This window comes from Dermacentor andersoni, chromosome 6 (assembly GCF_023375885.2).
Source record: "Dermacentor andersoni chromosome 6, qqDerAnde1_hic_scaffold, whole genome shotgun sequence".
Classification (NCBI taxonomy): domain Eukaryota; kingdom Metazoa; phylum Arthropoda; class Arachnida; order Ixodida; family Ixodidae; genus Dermacentor; species Dermacentor andersoni.
The window spans coordinates 109,499,751-109,525,197 of record NC_092819.1 but is presented as its reverse complement, the minus strand read 5'-3'; the positions used below and the strand labels follow the sequence as shown (position 1 = coordinate 109,525,197).

At 47.3% G+C, this 25,447-nt stretch overlaps 1 protein-coding gene across 1 annotated transcript in view; it reads right to left on the bottom strand.

Annotated features, from left to right (window-relative positions):
- The window catches only part of LOC126522298 (uncharacterized), a 140,876-nt gene extending 116,708 nt beyond the window's left edge, over positions 1 to 24,168 (bottom strand). The window contains exon 1 of the mRNA XM_050171021.3: positions 23,670 to 24,168. Coding sequence (XP_050026978.1) covers positions 23,670 to 23,909 — 240 coding nt within the window. The 5' untranslated portion in view covers positions 23,910 to 24,168. The remainder of the gene's footprint in view (positions 1 to 23,669) is intronic.
- Between the last annotated feature and the right edge of the window lie 1,279 nt (positions 24,169 to 25,447).

The following is a 25,447-nucleotide window of genomic DNA, read 5'->3' as shown; positions in this document are numbered from 1 at the left end:
AAAACATAAGAAAATGTTGGAAGGCGATCCAACCTCCAGTTGATGGTTACAGTACCGGGCTTCTGTGATAGAGGTCCTCAGTTCTAATCGAGCCCTAATTTTTATTTTTAACGCACGCACGCACGCACACACACACACACACACACACACACACACACACACACACACACACACACACACACACACACACACACACACACACACACACACACACACACACACACACACACACACACACACACGCAGGCACACGCACACACACACACACACACACACACTTCGTCCGGGAAGGGGGGGGGCGCTCACGTTGCAGCTCAGCCTCCTCTTTATGGAATTTGTAGAGGGATCAAATACATGAATAATAACTGCATTGCCATTGCCAAAGATGCTGCAAAACGAATTCTTGAATGCTGCGCACTGTCAATACAAGTAAAATATGTAATTTTTCATAAAAGAATATACTTGTATGTCCCAAAAATTGTGTCCGAAATAACTGACAATAATGCTTCCATGTTCTTTGTCTGTTTAATAAGTAAAGAAAATATCGCACGAACATTAGAACTATATCAGTTCGAAACCAGTAAAGTAGTGCGTGCCGCTGATATGAAAAATGTAAAGGCCGTGAAATGAACGAGTTGAGGACAAATATTTAATAAATCTTTTTAATTCAAGAACCTTGTATACATTTGTGTACATATGCAACGGCCAGGAAAAATATCTCAATGACGCTGTCCTTCGTTCCAATGTACTGCTCAGGACAGGCACGTACGCAGGATTTTCTTTCGGTGGGGGGGGGGGGGGGGGAGGAGGCAACCCAAGGTGACTTGTCTATGCAAATTAAGTGGAGGGTACTTTTACTAGTACAAATGTGAACAATGCTCACCATTCGCCATAAAGACGCGTATATGTATATTTGCGGAACGGTCACGTTTCTTTTGCATCCCTCGTTTACTGCTCTACCAAGTAGCAAAACCGACTCGTGTTGCTATTTGGGAAGTTGCGTAACGATGCGTGGTCACCAGCCCCGTACAATTGCGTAGAGCGCAGGACGCTGCGGTTCTAGACGTACTGCGCACACCCCGGAAAGTTAGAACCCCGCACCCCCCCCCCCCCCCCCCCCCATTAGCATAGCAGGGAAGCGGCTACGTCAGGCGGCTCGATTGATAACTGTAGAAGCGTCATTCAAAACATACGGAAATATTCTCCAGTTCCGGCGGCGTTCTCTCTACTTCCTTTTTAAATAAAAGGATGTTGATCCATAGATATTTTCACAAACAATTTTCGCTTTTCCTCCCTGTTTGGCTGTTGCCTTGGCTTTATCGTTTATTAGATCGCTTAATTTCTCATCTCCTTGCGACTCTTGTTTCCAGTTGCCAATTTAGCATGGAAAGTGCTGTACCATAAGGGAAATACCAGACGAGGTAACGGGTGGCAGTGATATTGCTTATGGGTTTAAGGGTTATTGCAGGGTCTGATGATCGACGCTGTTTCGCAATATCTTATTTTCCACCTTATCTAACCCATATCACGTATATATGGTTCCGAGGATTTGCCAGCGTCGCGGCGAGCTGTCACTCGAGGAAATAATGAAGCAAAAGGAAAAGTTAAATGCAACTGGCGTTTTCTCCGGCCACAACTCGTTCCACGAGCATACAGACCTGCCGACTATGAACCGAATTCCTTTCCTGGCCCCTGGATCAGTCTAAAGAAAGAAGGTTGAACTAACGAAGCAACAGGGATGCGCGTGATCGTTGAATAGATGGTGACATAAAAATTGTGTTGGGCATTATAAATAAAATAAAATATTATAATTAAAACAATAAACTACACCCTACCTGCTGCAATAGTGACAACTGAATTCATATTGAGTTAATCGCGCGGGCACCGAATCCATGACAAAACTGGTCTCCACACCCCAGGAGATGCCGATAACTACCGCCATCCGAAAGGAGTGAAAAAATTGACAACTATTCCACTCCGTGAATATGATATGGCAGCGAAAGCTGACGACAGTCAAATCTCTCGAACGAAAAGCAATGTGTTTCACATCCGCTGCGGGTCAGCCTGAAGATAGCGCAATATCGGGCCGACCCGCGGCGGAGGTGAAGCAGGCGCTAAGCACCCCGCATACGTGGGCCAATCCCGAAAGTAGTGCAATGCCGGGCCGATCCGCGGTGGAGGTGAAGCAGGCATTAACTCCTCATATACGTCGGCTGATCCCGAAGATATTGCAATACGGGGCCCACCCGCGGCGGGGGTGAAGCAGGCGTTAAGCGCTCCCCACACGTGGGTCCATCTCGAAGATTCCGAAGGGCGCGTTGTAGGTTCCCGAGTCCACAGGAGTATGTGCCATTGATATAGGACCCTTTTTGCACTATCGCCAGGATCGGCCCACATGATGATTTTTTCTGTTAACGGACGCCGAAAAAAACTACGGAAGTTAGTCATACACTTATTTCGCTGTAAAAGGCAGCAAAACGTTGGCCGCCGAGTAGATTGATTTGTCGACGCTTTAGCAATGTGTGTGAGGAGTGCATGGTGCCTTGGCCGGATAGGGGGGGGGGAGGGGTATGCCGCTTAATTTCGGGGGGGGGGGGGGGCCCTCCCTAGGGTACGTGCCTGGCTCAGGAGCAGCTGTCTCCGGTCGTGTATTGTGAGTAATTGCACCGAAATTATAGTCGCAACAGAGAGCACGCATAAAAAGCAGTTCTGTAAAATATACGAGGGTTAGTCAAATGAAAGTAACGCCCCAGGCAGCACGTCAGGTCGGGCCAACGTTGGAAACATATTGGCACTTCCTGGCCCAATGACGGCCCAAGATTAACAGCGTGGTTCCAATATTGGCAGTGCCATTCTGAATCCTGGCCCAATGATGGCCTAAGGTTAACAGCGTAGCGCGAATATTGGCTGTGCCATTCTGATAGAGATCCAACGTTGGCCCACAATACACAGTCAGTAAACAATATTGGCTGTGCCATTCTGATAGAGATCCAATGTTGGCCCACATTACACAGTCAGTAAACAATATTGGCACTGCCGTTCAACAAGGCGGGAATTATTGGACCGACTTTCGAACGGATTTGCCAATATGGGTTAATAGTTGGCTTTCTTTGGAGGACATTGGCCCGTAATAAGCCAATTTTCCCATTGTCGGTTTTTAGTGCTCTACCACTTGCTGATATTGAACAACGTGTTTTGAAAACTAATGCACTGATCACAGGCACACTGCGCAGGAACCAGAAATATGCTCTCCCGTGTGAACTCCATGCATGGTACACCGCCATTTTTGTACTTCGCGTTCAGCGAAATGCGCCCCCTAAAGAGAAAAGCCAGTGCACCACGTAGCAAGCAGGGGAAGTCGCATAAAATTAGCCGCTGCTTTATTGATCGTGCATGGGAACATGAGCTTTCCATAAGAAGCAACGGTATTGCGAATTTGTCTGCGCATTGTATATTTTGCATGTACGCTCCGCGGCTTTGGATGATCAGGATCCCGAGGGGAATCGATAATTACAGTGCCACAGAGTTGATGGAACCGTTTTATATTGCATCGAGATGGAGTGCATATGTATTAGTGAAACTTTTGCTTGTTTGTTTAGCATGCATGGCATGTTGCGGTGACATAATCATCATGCTCCTATTCCAATATATTAGTTTTTTCGTGCATGTTTAGTGAGCTCCTTGTATGAATGCCCCTGACAGAAAAAAAAATTTTTTTATTGCACGTTTTGGCTTTTCCTCTTGTCTTTGCCTGTAGTTGGCACGGCGCATTCCGGATTTTTTTTTTCCGCCTAACTTTTCGTCCTTCAGCCCCCACTCGCCTCTCCTCCACACACCCACGTGAGCCTGTTCAAAGCTATCAGCCAAGCACTCAGGCAGCTATAAGCTGCTGTGTCGAATTGGCTGCTCTCGGAATACGGGGAAAAGCAGTGGGGTCACTATTGTCCTCCTTGTCTCCCTCCGTCGCTGCCGCCGAAGGAACGCGGTCGGGCTAGGTCCAGCGGGGGAAAGTGGCGTTTACCCCGTTTTCTTCATTCACCCTTTCCTTTCACTCTTTCCTTCTATGCATCGCTAGCACGCCGACTGGGTGCAACACCGCCTGAGTGCTTGCCGTCTTGTCTGTGTTTGTCAGCGCACTCCTATCGTGAAAAATGCTCGCTTGCGGTCGTCATTCCTACTGAGAAGCCTGCATCTTGAAATACACAGCAAAGTGGCCACGAATTTTCGTGAGTGTTAGAATTAATATAGGCGAAACAACAACCAGAAAAAAAGTCGGCGCTCGTGGCCACCGTCTTCGATGTGGGATGAACTCGGATACACATCGCATGGAGCATGGATCTTACAATGGTGAGTGCATTTGTTTTGCGCATGTTATAAGTTTTATAAGGAGCAATATCACCCAAGCAATATCACGCGGTATATATATTACTGAAACAGGCCTGGCTAATGTAGAGTGCCTGTAATTACATAGCTCTTTTTATTTGCAGCCTTTGAATAGTGCCCGGAGTAGAACCACGTGTAAATCTCTGTGAATTTCACCCAAATTCCAGGACTATGATTTTATCAAGCCACGCGCGCGGCCTGATCCTGCTAGTGATACCGAGGAACCACGCTTTTTCTCACTGTTCTAGGTCAAGCATCATTTCCAGCCGACAGTATTTCTTTCTTTTCGTATAATAAATGCCTCTTTTACTAGTGTTTCCTGACGGAACTTCTCGGTTTCCACATTAAAAATTTCGCACGAAGATCGCATTGTGTCTACACAGTCTGAAACTAAGCTTTTTGTGCTGTAGCAGGTTTTGCTGCAATTTTTCAATTATAAAGTGCTACGCTGACTAGATGTGGGCTGTAAACAAGGCGGACGGATCCTGTGCATTTTATGTCTGTTCTAAATATTACGTTGCACCTTGTACAAGATATGCCATATATGTCGAAATATTAAGAAGTGTTACCTGACAAATCTCTTGCAAGAAAGTTTCTTGATTCACCCCTTCGAACTCTCTGATCAGACTTATAATATTGTTGCAGTATGGCGATTTTTCAAATGAAAACGCTGCCACATACATTTGTCATACCAACATCTATGATAATGTTTCTTTTTATTTTACAGTGCAAGCATTTCCTCCAAGTAATGGTGAAGTCGCTATGGGATATGGTAGCAATATCAACGAAACCACCGCGTTATCGTGGTCCTCGTGGGGCCTGATCAGCCCGCCGAAATCCAAGCACTGACCAACCTGCCTACCGACGTCAGCTCCCTGCCCTGAAACCCCTGGCCAGCCCACCGTCCTCGGCACCTTGCCCAATTCCTATCCTGAGGGCAGTGCCTGTAAATAAACTGTTTGAAGATAACCGAGCGTCACCCATCTAGGTCCACGGAAAATGCCTGTTTGTGAAAATTTATTCGCAAATAAATTGTCATAAACGTCAATTTCAGTATTCTTTTATTATTATTTGCAAGCATATATGACTTCTGCTTCTTGACATCTTTTTGTCGAGCTTTCCTAGCTACTATTGAGGAAGACGGTAAGGGGACAATTGCTACAAAAAATGCCGCTAGCAAAATGTTTGCGGTAAGAATGTGTGCGTGCTCTAAAGCCCGCATATCTAGAATATTCGTCATGCAAAGGGCATTGGCTCAAAGCTGGCATTAATAATGGCAACGATATGGCTCAACACTGGTCCTACGCTGGCAGCACGATGGCTGCTGCATTGGCATAACATTGGTCCAATCTTGGCTTTAACGCTGGTCCTACGATGGCTGCTGCATTGGCATAACATTGGTCCAATCTTGGCTTTAACGCTGGTCCTACGCTGGCAGCACAATGGCTGCTGCATTGGCATAACATTGGTCCAATCTTGGCTTTAACGCTGGGCCAGCATTGGATTGGGTTGCACTTTGCCAATATGCCAACATTGGTCCAACATTGGTACCAATTTCTGCCAGCATTGGGCCATGGTTGGACCAATGCTGGTGTGCTGCCTGGGGCAATGCGAATATATGACAAACGGGGTACTTTATTTAAAAGTATAGTCTCCACGAGCATTTAGACATTTGTCCCGCTGTCGCGTGATTCCCGTCTCATAAAATTCCTGGGGTTCTGCAAGTCTTATGTAACTCTATCCCCTCATCGCACGACGCGAATCTGGTTCCTTTGGGCTGATTTTCCAATTTCCCAAAATTGTGGAAGTCGCGAGGCGACAGCTCTGGGCTGTATGGCGGATGCTGCACCGTTGCCCGCTTGAACTTTGCCAGTTTTGTGTTAACCACATCAGCGACGTGGGTACGGGCATAGTGGTGGAGCAAGATGACCCCATTCATCAATTTTCCACGTCGTTCGATCTTGATTGCGGCACGCAGCCGATCCGGCATTTCACAATATCGGAAACGATTGATAGTCTCTCCAGGTTTAGCAAATTTGATCAGTAATGACACCTGACGATCGAAAAAAGAAAAGTCAGCAATACCTTTCTGGCGGAAATAAAGGCATTTGCTTTCTATGGCGTGGTGAATTCGAATGTTGCCACTGTAAGCTTTGCTGTTCTGTTTCAGGCTCGTAATAGTAGCACCATGATTCGTCCCCGGTCACAACTGCAGACAAGAAGTCGTCACCCTCATTGTGATACCGGATCATATGAGTCAAGGCAGCGCCGAACCTCTCCGTCATCTGGCGGTGGTTCAAAATGTTGGGCATCCATTGTGCACATCAGAGCCGATAACCGAGATGTTCACGAATTATGGCGTGCACCGAACCGTGACTGATGTTCCCACGCCCTGCCAGTTCATCGATGATTATCCTCCGTTCTTGTCTAATCAGGTCATCAACTTTTGCAATTGTGTTGGGGGTGGTTGCACGGTGGCTTTGGCCCGGTCTTGGATCGTCTTTGCATCTTTCACGTCCTTCTTTGAACCGTTTGCTCCAACGCTTTATAGTGGCCAATGAAATGGGATGTTCAACGTAAAAGGCAGATATACGGCTACAAATTTCTTTTGTGGGAAATACTTTCATCTGTCAAAAACCTCACCACACCCGGCTGTTCAACTTTTGGAGTGTCCATTATGTCACGCAAGCATGTTCAATCCAGTGCATGAGAGCATTAAATAACATTTATCCTCACACCTGCGTGTCACTTTCCTAAATGAGAGATGCCTGTGTGCTGCGCGCACGCCTCGCAGATAATGAACCGAACCATTATTGCGCGGGGTGGGTTGGCTCACTTTCATTGGACTCGCCCTCGTACATTAGAAATGCGAAGATACAGCTTGATAAAGGGCAAAAAAAGTGTCGCTGGAAACAAAGTTCACTGCACGTATAGACAAAACTTAGCAACCAGATATTTATATATACGTGTAAGTATCCAATAAATGTAGGTATCTAAGAAAAAGTCACTGTATATAATGTGTCAAACAATGCAAATAAACATGTTGCGAAATCACAGATTCACAGATCGCAAAATCCGGTGTCCGACTTTAGAAAAGTCAATGCACTTTTGGCGTCAAATGTTTAAACATTAAACCCACAAAGTTCCGGAATTTAATATCTAAATCACGACTTCGGAAATGTCGATGCACCTTTCGCATCAAAAGTTTATAAGAACCTTATACCCATAAAGTTTCGGAATTGAAATTCATGCACCCCGTAGATTCCGCGGCTTGGATCATCGATTTGCCGCGACGAGCCCACTCGCCATCGAAACGCCATTGAAACTTTGCAGTGGGATGGGGCTCCTTGCGTTATGTGACCCCAGGTGTATGGGCGCGCTGCCGCGAAATCTAGCTCGAGTTCGCAATGATCGAGCCGAAATGTCTTTTCGAGCATAAAAAAGACATTCTAGACAGTCCAGAACGATTTCCGGCGCCAGGGGTTGTTTTGGTCGGCGGTGCATGACAGCACGAAAAATTTTCGGGGACGGGCTGAAGCCCCATAAGCCCTCCACCCCCCCCCCCCCCCCGCCCCCTCGCCTGGCTACGTCCCTGATATATATGTTCTCGTTCATATATGTAATAGTAATAGTAGTGTAAGACCGGTGTCTCTTCAGCCCAAATTCGGCCAAATTCAGCCCAAAATTACAAGCCGAGCACGTCGACCACCTGGGCGGTAAGTTGACGCTGTTCTTTTTCCCCTTCATGTACATATATCTGGAACGTGATTTCGTGATTAAAGAAGAATTTCGTGATTAAAGAAGACTTCTCTTCTAGGGTTCGGTTAATTCGGAAAAAAATCTGGGATGCATCAGCCTCTTTTCGGGACAGCGGTTCTGTTGTGAAGTTGAGATACGATCATGCTTTCATTAACAAGGTTCGTTATAACTGGGATGACAGTTCAAACTCATTAGTAATGGCACCCGCTCAACGTGTTTCTTCTGAGTCTGGCCATTTGACTTCCCTTCCATCCACTTCCTGAATTCGTCCTGGTCATTTTGAGAACCTTGTTGTCTTGAATATAAACGCTCGTAGTATTGTTAAAAAATTTCCTGATTTATTGTCCCTTATATCTATTCATTCCCCCCATGTTATCGGCATCACTGAGACTTGGCTGCACAATGGTATTTATGAATCTGAGTTCACTCCACCCGGTTTTGTTGCCGTGCGCTTAGACAGAGTTAGCGGTACTGGTGGTGGAGTGGCACTGCTTATCCGGTCGGATATACGATTCTCAGTCTTGCCTTCTCCTCCAGAAACAGAATCCGTGTGGTGTAAAATTTACCTTCACAATCGGCGTATTGTGATTAGTGTTATGTATCGTCCCCCCGGCTCTACTCTTGATGTTCTTCATGCTGTTTCAAACTTCATGAGTGAGATCAACATTGCTTCGTCGAATTTTATCTGTATGGGTGACTTCAACGCCCCTGGCATCCACTGGCCGTCATTGTCTGCAGTCGGTCGCGACACAGCTATTTGTAAAGAACTAATCAACATTTCCTTGTCCTTTGGTCTCACCCAGGTTGTTTCTAGCGCAACCAGATTAAATTCCGTCCTTGACTTAGTTTTTTTAAGCGCTAACCTAGCCGAACGTGACTTTTCTTGCGACGTAATCGATGGTATTTCAGACCATAGAGGCGTTTTAGTGTCACTCTCCTGTCCAATTTCTAAATCCCCCTACACGTTTACTAGTTTCCCTGATTTCACTCGTGCGGACGACAACTCCATTACTGATGCCTTATCTCATCATTTCGATACGTTTAGTGCACTTGCAGACAACCAGGACGTCAACTGCCTTGCTAATTACTTTGAGCGTCTTGTCAAATCATGTATCGAACGTTTTGTGCCCATTAAGACTAAGAAAAAAAATTCTGACATTCCTTGGATGACTCGCGATATCTTGCATTTGTCCCGTCGCGTTCGAAGGTTAAGGCGTTCCAGAAGAGGCACTGATCCCATGGCATTGGATAGGTTTCTTAAGGCAAAGAAAGAACTCAATCTTATGTTGCAAAATGCCAAGGATTTCTTTTTTCGCGTTCGCCTGCACAATTTGTTAAGGACTAACCCACGAAAATTTTGGTCTTCTATTTTACCTCGCGGTGCTTCATCCACTTCTTTCAGAATAGATAATGACGTCACCAACGACCCGGTGGTGATATCCGATGCTTTCAACAAGTATTTCCAATCCGTGTTTGTTTGCGATAACAACCTTATCCCGACACTTACCACTATAGTTTCTTCTGAAGCAATCACTGACGTTGAGATAAACTGCGAAGGCGTCCTCAACCTTATATTAAACCTGGATGTTAAGAAATGCACCGGTCCGGACGGGATACACAATGCGTTCCTTGTTCGTTATTCGTTGTGGTCATCAAAATATCTGTCAGTCATATTCAGAAAGTCCTTATCATCCTCTACTGTACCTTCTTCGTGGAAGTTAGCCAAAGTGCTCCCTCTTTATAAATCTGGAGATAAGCAGTGTTTGTCGAATTACAGACCAATTTCACTGACGTCACAGTCATGCAAAATGTTGGAACACATCATTCATAAGCACATCACGCTCTTTCTGGAATCAAATAATTTATTGTCTAACATGCAACATGGGTTTAGGCGCGGCTTTAGCACGTTAACGCAGCTAGTTGAGTTCACGCATGACATTTCATTTAACCTTGACGTAGGCAACCAGGTCGATGCAATTTTTATAGATTTCTCGAAGGCATTTGACACCGTTTTACATTCTAAACTTATTGCTAAACTTAATGCTGTACTGAATAATCCTCATTTGGTTAACTGGATTTTAAGCTTTCTCTCATTTCGCTCCCAGTTCGTCTCTTACAGTTCGACTGACTCCGCTACTGTTGATGTGACATCAGGCGTGCCCCAAGGCTCCGTCCTTGGGCCACTTCTTTTTTTATTATACATAAACGATTTGCCACTTCACTACTCTTCTAACATCCGTCTCTATGCTGATGACTGCGTTTTATATGAAGTGATTAAATCTTCTAATGATCATTATCGCCTTCAAGAGTCGTTTTCTAGGTTTTGCGATTGGTGTAACACTTGGCAAATGAACATTAATTTCAATAAAACCGTTCTGATGTCTTTCTGCAACAAATCTTCCCCCTCCCTTTTCAGTTACTCGTCCAATGGCCGTACAGTAGATAAGGTTTCCGAGTATAAGTATCTTGGTGTAATTTTTACGCATAACATGTCATGGTCCAAACACATTGACTACATATGCAGTAAAGCACTAAAAAAGTTAGGTTACTTGAGGCGAACGCTAACCCGATCTCCTAAAGACACAAAGTTACTAATGTATAAATCTCTAATCCGCCCTGTTCTTGATTATGCATCTGTAGTTTGGAGCCCGCATAAGCTGTTGGAGATTAATAAACTAGAGGCTATACAGAAAAAAGCTGTGCGTTTTATATGCCATCGTTACGATCGAGACTTTTCGCCCTCTTCAGCACTTTCTTCCCTGAACCTAAACACGCTCTCTTCTCGTCGCCGTATCGACTCATTAAAATTCTTGCACTCCATAGTCAATTCTTTAGTTAGGCTCTCAAATGATAATTACATTAACTTCACGCCGGGATCATCCACGAGAAGACATCATGACCTAAACTTGATACCCTACTACGCACGTACTAACATGTTCAAATTCAGCTTCTTTCCCCGCTCAATCGAAGACTGGAATTCATTACCTGGATCCATTCGCTCATGCTCATCCCAAATTTTTGCAACCGCCATCCCAGATGCATAATCATGGGTATAGGTATGGGCATGATCAGGCATGGGTATGCCTGGCAGCATTTGTATTTGTATAACTTGTGTATTCTTTCACCAGTGCTCTTTTGCAAAAGTGTTTACTTGTATTTCTGTGTATTTTCTTTTTTATCTGTGCTCTTTAAAAGTGTTCACTTGTGTATACCGCTGTATACTCCAATGCTTTTTTTTGTGCATTTTCTTAACCCACTCCTGCTATAGCGCAAATTGCGCTGCAGTATGTATAAATAAAAAAATAAAAATAAAAACGTCATGGCGACCAGCGGCCCCAGTAGCGCACATCGACAGCACTATATATCTTCGGGATGGGCGCACGAGAAAGGCTGGAACCATGCACAATACCGAAAAGTGGTGGTAACTCGCCGAAAAAATACTTTTGTTTTCATTCTCATGGACCTAGTGGATGCTAAGTCGTTGCTCGAAGAAATTGCGCACGCTTGATTCCTCCCTCCCCCACCCCGCAGCACCACCCTATTTTTTTCGTTTTTTCTTATTCTTGCGCTGTCATGATGTTTGCTTCGCTGGAGCACAGATTGCACAGGGGTTAGCGCCTCATTCAGGTACATGCTAGCGCCTTTATTCCTGGCTCTTTTGGTTTTCTGTAAGAAAACTGGCGCATATGTGAATAAAGAATAGCAGTGGTTTGAAAAAAAAAAAGAAACGTCGCTAATATCAAGCAACGTGCGTTGCAGAACGTGGCAGTTAAGTCATGGCACGCGGCAATGATAGACAATGTTAGAAAACGTCTGGACAGAATCCTTATTTCTTTCCTTTCCACCGGCATTTCGTAAGGTAAGCGGATCTTTCAACCTTTATATTTCGACAAAAGAAAAAAGAATCCGACAGAACCCATCTCGCGATGGAATGTCGATGTTAACGCAATCAGCATCGAAACAACGTATAGCGACACACCACACTGATAGAGCCGAAACGCGTCATGAACGAGGCGCGCGCGTATATGCAGACCTCTCTGAACCGAAGACGCTGCGCCACCTGGCGACGCCACCGCGAAGTCCGCGCACGGCCCGTGCGTGGATATATACACCCAGACGAGATTGTTTAAACATAAACATCGCGCGCTCTCAATTCCGCCCGGAACCGGATAAATTGAAAGGATCTTTTTTTTTTTCTCATTGGAGAGCGGCGCATATAGTAAGAGAAACACGCATGTGCCGCACCTACTACGGCAAGCACGTACAACTCGCAGAGTTCGCAAGCCGAGCTGTCACCGAAAGTGTGTCTCGTGCGAGAAGCCACGCGAGCACGCGACGTTCGGCTTCGGGCGACGGGATAAGCTGTCGACCGAGATGCGATTTATGCACACGGGAAGCATGCATCACAGGTAGCCCGCCCTTCACTGCTTAAGGTCGTTAGGGCACGGTCCGGCGTACTTTTGTTCGGTTTTTATTTCCACCGAGAAAATCGGTTCCCTCCGGTGAATAACTTTTTTTTTCCAAAAGAACATTGATCGAGTATTCGGCAACGGGTGTCCGCGCATGACGACTTCGTCAGGCTCCTTGCAACGGAGCGCATGCGGGCGCTCCGCTAAATTTCCTTTCACTTAGCTTTTTCGGTTAAGAGGAAGCTTTAGCTCTGGTGCTCCTATCTAAATACATGTAAAAGGAGAATTCGTTTTTCTCGGCAACCACTGCACCAAATTTGACGGGGTTTGCTGAATTGAAAAGAAAGGCTTAAAATCTAGTGACTGTTGGTTTCGAATTTTCGATTTAGGTCGTCAAATTTTTATAAAAATTTCGCAAAAATCGCAAATTTTCAGAAAACGAAACTATGTGGTTTACAATTCCGTAACTCAGCAAGAAAAAATAATATCGCAATTCTGTTAATTGTGCCTGATAGCACATCTAAAGCGGACAAAATTGATATGTTACACATGAATATCAAAAAATGTGTCAATGTGTAATTACAACTTTTGCAGAACCTTCGTAAACAACGTAAAAAATTCACGTAAGATGTAAACTGACATATCAAAATTGTCCGCTTTGAATGGTCTAATGGATGCCGTTTACAGAATTGCGATATCTGTTCTTGATGCAGAGCTATTAGCTTGTAAACTTCGTGCTTCTATTTTTTTCAAACGTCTGAAATTTTGAAAATCCTTTTAACAAAATTCAAGCCTTAAATCAAAATTCCGCTTCCAACAGTCACTAGAATTTAACGTTCTCTCTCAAATGCAACAAATTTCAATAAAATCGGTCCAGGGGTTATCTCAGAAAAACGTTTTTGCGTTTTTACATGTATTTCAATAGGCCGCGTCGGAGTTGGGCCCGAGCTAAAGCTTCCTCTTAAAGGGGTTGGGACACCAAATTTTTAGGCTATAAAAAGCATGTTGTAGGCTGCTTCCGTATGCAAGGACACCCAGAACGAGGTATTGGACGCTGCAAACATTTCAAAATAATTTTAATTCAGCTCCAAAAAGTCATTAAAAACTCCTTCTCGTAGTCGAGACCCATCCCTAGCGCGGCAGTTACTACGTCACAGAGGAGGAACGAAAATATTGACGTCATAGCACACTAGCACAAAAACGTGACGTATGATGAGTAGCGATGAAATGCCGATTACGGAGCCTGCTGAGCCGAGCATAGCCTCCACTACGACCGAGCTACAGGCATATAGAAATCCTTTCTTAATGCAAATAAGGGGTAAGGCGTGCAGACACGGACACAAGAGGAAAGAAGTGGACAGCACGAACGCCGCACGGCGACCCGCGAACGGCAGGCCGACTCCGAAAGGGACCAGGATATGCGGCGTTCGTGTTGTCCGCTTCTCTCCTCGCATAGTCGCATAGTTCGGCAGCTCGGAGCGGTCTCTCGTTACCGGGCCCGTCCACGTTACCGGCACGGAAACTCGCCCCACGCCGTTCACGGGCCCCCGTGCGACGGCGGTTTTGCTCGCGAACGGCGAGATTTCCTTGTCGTATAGCGTCCTCGATCACCTTGCCCCGGGGTTGCCCCGAAACCAGTACGGTGCGCTTTGCCCCGCCGTGGTGCCGCACTGCGGAGGGTCAACATCGAGGACAAAACTGCACCCTGCGCAGAGTGCTTGCATGCAGCGCTACTTTGCCCCTGGCGCGCAAAACGTGCGCGAACACGCGCACGCGCATATTTTATTGTTTGCAGATGCTGAGCATCTGCGGCAAGCGCTCGAACCTTGTCAAACTGCGTGCTCCGACATACCTGGTTGCAAGCAAACACCAATGAATTTTATAATTAATCCTGACGACCCGTTCAATGAACCTGTCCGCTTTCGGCCGCTCTTCACCACACATTTTTGGACGAGGTCGAGCAGAATGTCGTCTTCGCTGTCAGACGAACTTGAAGAATGCTCATCGATTGCGGCAACTAGCAGCGCTTCCTTTCTCATCGCCGACAAATCCACTAGCTAACTCCGTCAACTCCGTTGCAACGTACCGCAGCTATCGGGCCAGAGCGTCCGCGGTTCTGCAGTCGGCAGTACGCGCGCACGTCGCGCGTCCCGCAGTGCTTGCTGGGATTGCACTCCGCGCACCGCCGATTTTCTCGGTGCGAGACGGGGCAACGGAAAACCGCTCCAACAGGGTGCGCTTCCGGTGATCGAGGATGCTCAGTGCGCACCGGTGCGATTGATCGAGGATGAAAGTGCGCACCAAGGCGCCCCGGTGCGCACCGGTGCGGGTGATCGAGGACGCTAGTAGAGAGGACGGGCCCGGGACCCATTTGTGCGGCAGCCGTACGCCGAAGCGGCCAATCAGCGACCGAGTGGTCACTCTGGCACCGACGGCAGCTTCACCGCCTCTGATCGTTCGGCGCCGCCGATATCGTCGCTAGGCCTTTTCCGGTTCACTTCAAAGCTAAAGCTTGCGGCGCTTCGGAATGAATCACCGACTCTCACAAGCCGCAATATTTTCTTACCGTTGTTCTCGCTCTTCGCAATAATTATAATAATCGCGACATGCACTTCGAATCGCCAGCTGACCTCTGCTGGCAGAGCACGCGTATGCGCGAGCAGACGACGCAGCATAATTTTACGTCACGATTTTTTGTGGCCCACGTGACCAAGCCATGTTGCGTTTCCTCCTCTGTGACGTCATAGCATCCCCCGGAGCCCAGAAACCGAAACCGAAATCGCTCGGTAAAATAATGCTATTATTAAATTATTTATCGGATATATATGAATCCCGCTGTGTGTATCGTGCTCCCTGAAGCATGACGCAACGTTTGAATCAACAAACACATGAACGAAAATTTTGATGTCTCCACCCCTTTAATACCAAATTCCGAAAGGAAAAAATAAATATCGGTGTATATACTTTGTCTGTTTTTTTGTGAGTGATGTCTACGTGCACATCGGCGTCAACGACCACGAGGAAACTCGGAGCGCTCATCGAAACGTGTTCTGTCAGTCTGCAGTCCATGGCATGCGGAGAAGCTGTTGGCGTATATACGACCATCTTGGATGGGTACACAATGTGAGCGTCCCCTTTGGAAACGGGCTGGTGGCTGATGCCACGGAGCTAATCACTCTTGCCTTCCTTCAGCGCCAATTTTCAGTCTTTCCGACCCGTGGTTCGTGTTGAGGAACCGTTATTCCTGAAATAAATCCGTCGTGCCGACATCTATACGCCTCATGTTCCGTGCTTTTGCGCCACCAATAACCTAGTCGTATTTAACTACTCGCCCCCATGAGCCACCCCCAGGTCGGCCGCCAGATGTAGACGGGTGGATCTTGGGGCCCCACCACTGGACACTGCTGGACTTCCTCTGAGAATCCGGCGTGTATCTACACGTGTAAATAATTCATTATGCCAGAAGACACGCTGTCGCGTCGCAATAAAAAAAAAAAAAAAAAAAAAAAAAAAAAACTACTCGCCCCTGCCTATTCGGTAGGCTTTACTTTGCCATCACCGAAACTTATCGCCTGATTACGCGTCGTAGGAACGACACCTGCCGGGAGCTTTAGATGAGCCGTGCGTGCCAGTCACGTCAGCTCTTCGGACACTGCCGTCGATTTCACAAACACCCACTGAAAGCGCACTGCAGAAAGATGCTTACTTTGATTTGTTTAACGCGATATGGACTTCAAGGCTCTGTTTGTGTTTGGCTCGCGGAGAAGGCTTGGTTATTACCTTGCGGTCTGCTGAGCGCGAGATTGCGGCTTCAACACCGACCGCGGCGGGGGCGAAACGCTAAAACGCTCGCCCACTTATGTTTAGGTGTTTGTGGCCTGAATGTCCAAGGAACCTGAATGACCAGCGATATGTAATATATATATATATATATATATATATATATATATATATATATATATATATATATATATATATATATATATATGGACATTCTGTTTCGGTTGCATATTCCGTCTCGCTGGACATAAAATTTCAGACGTATTAGTTGGTCTCACATCGAGTGTATTTTCAACGTACGTACATTGTACACGGAAAAGAAGAAAACAGAAGCGTTCTTACAGAAAATAACGATATTTTGGATTTTGTATGGAACAGTGTGCAAGGTTAGCGGCAGCAAATAGCTCATCATTTGGCAACCACAGATGTTACGCGAATAACGGATTTCCCAATTATTAGTGGCTCGCGTTCTGTGTGGACAGGTGCGTGGTGAGAAATGTGCTCGCCCAATCGGGAAAGAATAGTGGTTTTTTGGCAAGTACGATATCGCTTCAATAAAAAGGAATTATAAATTTCAGGCATTCGTTGTAAACTATGGGCTTTAATGTGTTTAATGTGTGCATCACGAGGAACAACTGTAATTATATATATGTATATATATATAACGTATTTCGATGGGGGCGAAATGCGACAACACCCGTGTACTTATTTTTAGGTGCACGTTAAAGAACCCCAGGTGATCCAAATTTCCGGTACGGCGTGCTTCATAATCAGAAAGTGGCTTTTTGGCACCGTAAAACGCCATTAAAAAAATTCATTTCCGCTGTGGTGCCCAAAACCAGATAGCAATCACTTAGTGTAGATAAAAAGGGAGAATTATATAGTAGGAGTTTAATTCTTTGCAGCAAGAGAGAATGCAAGCACGGTAAGACACCTGCGATATGCGGGAGAGTTTAGCGTAGCCTGGTTGTTCCACAGTATGTTTCCGTGAAAAATCACTCCCAAGCTTTTTCACTAGAGGTTCAAATATAATAGTTTCTGCGCCGATCACTAGAGCAAGATTGCAATTCATAAGCTTATTTTTTGGGACGAAAGAGAAAAAGGGCACCACGGTTTTTTCTTTCTTTCTTTCTCTTTTTTTTATGTTAGCACGTACGTTGGCTAATTCTCCATTCAGAAGCGGCAATGTACCGCTAACTGGAGAAGCACATTATACTGGAAAAACGTACAGCCGCACTCTAGGCTCAGTAGCAGGGCAGATCGTGCATTATGCATGCATTCCTGCGCAGGACGGGGCTAAACTCCCGGCTGCGGCGGGCGCATCTCATTATAAATGCTGCATTTCTTCACGCCTTCTGTCTTCATCGCCGCGCGCGTCCAAGGCTCTCGCCTTCGTTTCCCACCGCTCTAAATTCATCTCTATTCGTTACCTGCAAAATACACTAGCTAATACCGCCGAGACAGAACACCGTCTGGTCAGGTAAGAGCATCGTTAGTGTAGCATGTCACTGACCTGTTATACGAACGCTTCTCTAATACAGAGGCACACGCTGTTCAATATATCATGGCGTCACGAAAGGCCAACACAGGAATTTCAAGCAACGTCATTCGCGTTTGCGTCTTTGCTGGCGTACCAAGGCGCCACTCGCGACAGGACACGCGTTTTTCTTTTAAATTTTATTTTTGCATTCCCCAAGTATGAGTCACCAATCCAGCTTTACATAGAGCCCGTTTAAACTTCCCTGCAGAGTTTTCGATAAGATGGAAAATTGGGCGCGTTCGTGAAACTTTATGGTAGCTACCACGCGACAGATGTGGACGAAAGCATCAGAAGTGGACATAATACGGCGCCGACTAACAAATTAAGCTTATTTGAGGCAAACAACCGATATATAACACGCATCACATAGCCTCACCTACGCATCTAGTACTCACCTACGGGGCAGAAACCTGGAGGCTTACGAAAAGGGTTCTACTCAAATTGAGGACGACGCAACGAGCTATGGAAAGAAGAATGATAGGTGTAACGTTAAGGGATAAGAAAAGAGCAGATTGGGTGAGGGAACAAACGCGAGTTAATGACATCTTAGTTGAAATCAAGAAAAAGAAATGGGCATGGGCAGGACATGTAATGAGGAGGGATGATAACCGATGGTCATTAAGGGTTACGGACTGGATCCCAAGGAAAGGGAAGCGTAGCAGGGGGCGGCAGAAATAGCACGGATTATTCGATTCAAATGTAAGGGATATAAACACTTAATGGAGTCTGCGTGGAAAAAAAAAAAAAAGACCGACGCAAGTGTTGACCGACTGTTTCCAACGGCTCTGCTGCATGCTGGGGAGCAGCGCATGCAATACAGCTGCGAAGGGAAACCATTTCTGGAGCGATTTCCGCATCGAGCAGGCAACCTCTGCTCCAATGACGATGCCTTCCTTTTAGCCTGCGAATTTTTATTCGCGATAGGTGCGCTACAATTCATTGTTTAGCTGCAGTCTCACCGCGTTTTAATTCATTTGGCACTATATGTGGGGTATACCGCCCTTTCACACTCGCCTCCTTTTTAAGTTAAGTCAAGTGCCGTCCACATGTATTTCGTTGCTTCCGTTCGCATGGTGCGCCAGGTGTACGATATCGCCCTTCTGAGCTTTTTTTTTTTTTTGTTCATTGACAAGCTCTTCGATTGACCGGACGCCAGTTGTGAACGGCATTATATGCTGCATCAAGACGGCAAGCTGGGCCAGTTGGTTGGGATTCATAGTAAGGTTCGTTACAGCGCAACACAAGGCGAGGACAAAAGAGAGTATAAAACGACGAGGCGGCGCTGGCACTATATGCGTCAGATATTACGACTAGGCCTATAAGTCACCGAGCGGACTTGATGCGTAACTTTATATTTTACTTCCATTTAGAAATAACGAAATATTCGATATTGGAAGGGCATTTCTCTCGAATATATTCGTATTCGAAGCGATAAGGAAATATGACTATTCAAAAGCAATTCGTAAAAACTCACATGCGGCCGAGAGGCTCGGCCTTCCGGTTCCCACGTGGAAGCGGCCCGCTTCGTGAAGACTCACGATCTGCAGGACTTCATTAAAGTTTTACCATACCATACCATACCGCAGCGCTGCTGCTAAACACAACGAGAAAGGACCGTCACGTGAGTCGGTGCATTGTCACCACATTCGACGTAGCTAACAGGCCTATCCTGCCCCGTCGCATCTTTTCGTAACCGATATCGCTCCATCTGATCACAACCGAGCCGCTGAAGTACTCCGACATGTGGAACGTGAGAACGAGAATGAAATATAAGAAAACAATAGAACGAAACAAAGGTGGTCGTGAAGTATCCCCCGCGTTAACTGCAACATTCGCGCCGTAAACGCAGCAGCTGTAAACGTGCGAATGCTTGCCGCCTCAAAAAGCAAGAAACAATAAAGCCTTTCAAACCGTTGACAAAATGCGTCATCGAATGAACAGATCGCGCCGTCAGTTCGCCGCAGTCAGGCAACAGCGAGGGAAGACCCCCGTCCACGTGCCATCATTTTAGCCGTCAATCGTCCGGTCCCACTTATCAAAACAACGCGTGCCACCTAGAGTGTCTCAACGTGTCGTATGCGGATGACACAGTCTGTAGCATTCTGTCTAAACTGCGTTTGCGTTCATTTGGCTTCCTAACGAAAACGCATTGCTAAAGAAAACGAAGGCAGGACTACTCTCCCTCTCTCTCTCTCTGGCTCTTTTAAATTTCCCACCGAAACTTCAGCGCCGGTACGTCAGTGCGATGTCACAGATGTCACGGCTCCCCGCAGTGAGGCCATTTCGGCACGGGAAACGTTCTTGAACGTCACCATGGGCGGAGTCTCCGGTTCCGTTACAACGCAATGTACTGCTCTATCGATAACCATTTAACGAAGCCTGACAGACGGCACCAAAATTCCTGATGCTGCGGTATCTGGGCTGGTGCGGAAACTTGGAAACGACAATGCCACCCGGGGTTTGTTTTTTTCTTTCTTTTTCATCTCTTTCGTATTACAACGCACTCTCTATTCTTGGGAGTAGCCGTTCTTATACTGCAGAAACGCAGTTTAGTAATTAATAGAAATTATTATTCACCTTAATTGAAAGGCGCCTTAAATACGCATATGCCAAGGCATCCCAGGGCGACTGAAGTCTGTTTTTGACACGCCGCTTCTAAGCCATAGCACTAAACCAGTTTTCGCTCAAACGTACGCGCACACCTACCAGCGCTTTCAAATATTGCTTGATTTGCTGGATCACAAACAACCAATGGCCACGAGAGGTGTGCCAACAAGCTATGCAGGTAGGATATTTCGAGAAGCTCGGACGTCACACATCTTTTAATGTGCAGCCGGAACACCTTGTACTAAACGCATTCGATGTTTCCCCGTCCTTGATGGAAAAAAATGGAAAAGCCATGGCAACCCTACTTTTGCACCACCGTGGTGGCATGGGTGCGGACAACGAAGTCGTACAGTCGCAATCACACAGGCGTTAACCTAAGAGTGCGCTGGGAAATAAAACGCTGTCCAATTCAATGAGAATGTATACATCCGCCAACCTATTACGACCGCTAATTTTCGTGACGTCACGACGGAGACGAAGGTCTTTAAAATATGGACAGCTTTTGGGAACTCCACATGCTTTGGCTTGCACTAAATTTTAGGTTGTCACCCGTTCACCGAACACGGTCAATCAACGAACGTCGTAATATCTCGGTTCGCTGTACCGTTCAGCTTTGATTCCCCGTGCGCCACTAATCCCCCCCCCCCCCAGAAGACAAAGAAAAGAATTAAAAAAAACGTCGTTCTTTCCTTTTTCTCTTATCACTGGAATTGCAATCGCAAGCTAATTTCTACTTCTCGCTCAATATTTTCTATTTGCCCATTAAAAAAAAAAGAACATATTGTGCTCGAATCCACTTTCTGATCATGAGGCACGCCGTAGTGGAGGACACCGGAAATTTAGACCACCTGGGGTTCTTTAATGGGCACCTAAATCTAAGTACACGGGTGTTTTCGCCCCCCTCGAAATGCAGCCGCCGTGGCCGGGATTCGATCCCGCGACCTCGTGCTCAGCAGCCCAACACCATAGCCACTGAGCAACCACGGCGGGTTCAACACACACACACACACACACACACACACACACACACACACACACACACACACACACACACACACACACACACACACACACACACACACACACACACACACACACACACACACACACACACACACACACACACACACACACACACACACACACACACACACACACACACACACACACACACACACACACACACACACACACACACACACACACACACACACACACACACACACACACACACACACACACACACACACACACACACACACACACACACACACACACACACACACACACACACACACACACACACACACACACACACACACACACACACACACACACACACACACACACACACACACACACACACACACACACACACACACACACACACACACACACACACACACACACACACACACACACACACACACACACACACACACACACACACACACACACACACACACACACACACACACACACACACACACACACACACACACACACACACACACACACACACACACACACACACACACACACACACACACACACACACACACACACACACACACACACACACACACACACACACACGACTAAAATAATGGCACGTGGACGGGGGCTTCCGTAGCTGGGTTTTTTTTTTCTCTTTTTTTTAAGCCTTCCCTCACATCTTCGAGATGCCTTGAACTAAACGTGTTCGATGTTCTCACGTCCTTGATGGGAAAAAATGGGGAAAGCCACGCCAACTCCATCTAATTAACCTACGATTTCTGTGTTGCCCACTCGATTTTCTACGGGTTTCTAATGTGTTGCAGTGTGACCTTAACATACGTCCATAACATAAGCAGTCGGCAAGCGGCGGTGGAAAGGCGCGACCGAGCAATCGGTGGTCGCTGCGACGACCGCTTGAGCGACCCGCAAGCACCACCGGGGTCGCGCGCCAACGCACTACTCGTCCAAACTTTTATCGGCAGCCGGGAATTCCGCGCGCGCCGACGCCAAAGGCCGAATGAAACGCGCAGTTGGTCATGCGCAAACGTCGTACTGTAGCAATTGTCCTTTTCTGGTTCCTAGGGTTCCGGTTCTTGACGATATACGCTGACCAGATGCGAAACAACAACAACAACAACAAAAAGACAAGGACTAGACCGACACACAACTTGCAGACATGTTTCAGGAACTCGTCAATACGTAGACGTCGCCAGGCACACATGTAGAGCAGGAAAACGAAGCGAACTCGACAGGAGAAACAATTTCTCATTTCAAAACGAAACCTGACACATCCACAGTATACCCGCTATCGTAAAATACACCAGTTGTTGCGCAATACGCCAACTGGCGACACAAATACAGTACACGCATGTCACATTCACGTATTGCTCAAGCGCGCCTTGAAACACTGCTGCTTTCAGGATATGTTTCTTCATTCACCGATTCCCTTCACACTACTCGCATAAGAGAACGTCTGCTCGAAGTTCCCGCTCACTCATTTGGCTGGCCAGAGAGACAGGTGCTAATGCTCGCTAGTCGCAACAACGGATGTGTTGTTCGGACAGCCGCCAAGATATGGAAACACGGCAGCGTACACAACCGGCCGCTTGTGCCCGAGGCGAGTCCGGTGGGAGAAAAGAAAGGCAATAAAATAACCCGCCCGTCCAAACAAACAACCGGCTCGCGGAGCGACCGCCGAGAGTGGCTGCCGCGCAGAAACTGGCCAGTTTCCGTTTTCCTCCACGGAAACCGCAATAATTGAAACTGTCCAGTGGGCAACGCGACTACGGTGCCGCGATCAGTGCGCCTTCCAGCCGCAGAAACCACTAAGCAGAATGCGGACGGGACGGCACACTAACGAAATGCAAAAAAAAAAAAAAAAAAAACACGCGCGCACAGACGCACGAAAGAAGACGAACAGCTTCGCGAGAGGTGCTTCACCGCTTCAGCCCACCTGTTTCTCCGGCTGGCAAAACCACCATTCGTCCGGCGCGATACCGAACCACCGACTGTAACGGGCTTTAGCGATACTCCAGTGTAAACGAGCGCTTATTATTATTATTATGTTTTCCTTCGAGCAATCATCTCGACAGAGCCGTCGGTCGAACACAATTCGGATTTCGCAAGAACGCGGTCGTTCGATGCGAGCAGCGCGGTAGGCGGGCCGGTGTTGACGTCCGGCTCGGGCCGCTCACCTTGGAAGCCTTGAGCGCCGACGGCTTGCTGGCCGTATCCACCCAGAGCTTGAGCCGCACGCTGTGGCCGGCGGCCGGCGGGTATCCTGTGGCGAGGCCCGGGTCGGGCGCGCTGTACACCGCATCGTCCACGCTCACGATCTCGGGCCGCACGTTGAAAAGGGTCCGGATGCGATCGAGGCAGCAGTGCAGCACGTCCATGTCGCGCACATGCAGAACCACGTCGGCGCTGCATTCCATGGCGACGGCGGTGCGCGACGACGCATCCGTCGCGGCGATACACCGCCCCACCGCTCGGCTGATGGCTTTCGCGCACGCACCACTTCACCAGGGCCGAGCCGTCGGCGACGACGGGCAGCTCGCTGCCTGCCACCGGACCTTCATCGCTGTGACGCCATGTTGGCGAGGGGAAATGGCGTGGAGTGGAGTGCGTGGTGCGCGAACACGTAGTGCAGCCGTTGCGCCTGCCGGAGGAGAACGCACGCGCCGACGAGCCGCGACTCCACGCACTGGCGCTGCACTCGCTCTCTCTCTCGACGAAGGAGTTGTGCGAGGCAGCGATTGCTGGTACTGGGCGGAAAGCACGGTGGCGTGCAAGTAAATGCCGATGCCGAGGTGGGGCACGAAATACCCAGTTAACCTTGACAGAGGAAGATATTTCGAGAGGGACTACTGCAGAACTATGCTAAAGGCGAAAGTTTGACAAAGAAAACAATGTTCGCGCTCCAGAAAGGAAGCAGAGAAACGATTGACTATGACGCACTTCAGCCCCAAATGGACGAGTCGAGCACTGAGAATTCAGAAGCTTTAGAGAGCCAAGGCGATATTAATTCAGACGGTGGTGAACGGGTTCGGAAGGAGTTAGGGAAATGAAGAGAGTAGGAATGATTATTATGGCAGGATGTCCAATCGGGGTGCGGCCAGGCTAATCTCTCCTGCATCAAGAATGTATCTCTATCTCTCTCATAGGCGCATCTACCTGGGGGGGGGGGAGGCGGCAAGGGGCACTTGCCCCCCCCCTCCCGTTGTCAAAAGTGGGGAGGGGACAAAGTATGTCATTTGCCCTCCCCTCGACTTTTGAAAGAGGGCACTGGCACGTTCGACTGCAAGCTGGAAAGTCCATTAAAAAGAGCTGAAGCTAAATTTTCTTTCTTAGTAGAGTGACCACATAAGTAATGCTTTTCTTTACTACGTATACCCTCGCTTGGACAACGACAGCTGCCTTTCGTGCCTTCTCAGGAAGCCCTGTAGCGGACGAAGCGCGGGATTCGCCATACACGCTCGCGTTGCGGATAACGTGTGGCGCTGGGCAGTTCACGCCCCAACAAACTGTCCGCTTGCGCAACTTTCATCATGCCTAGATTTTTTGGGACCGCTATATCCGTGTTCGAAAACACAATCAGCTTGTTACATTTAATCTCCAGGTGAGCGGGAGTTCCGGATAAAGTATTATAATCAGCTGAGCCCAATGACTGGGCCGCTATCTTGTATGTACGCGTTCGAAAAGACGACGTTCGGTTTCACTTCAAGCGATTGTACAGGCCGCGCCGATATCGCGGCCGAGGCCAATCTAGGCCAATCGCGTGAGGCGAAACCGAACGTCGGCTTTTTGAACGCGTACAAGTCTTAAGGCGTGAAATCGTTGGATTATCAACTGCTGGGACAATTTAATCTCTGTCCGTTGCAGCGTTGCTGTCTCAGTATCTTATCACAATCAGAAATCTAATCAAACCTGTTACAGGTATAACTGTCGAATTTCATTGTATAATCACGACTTA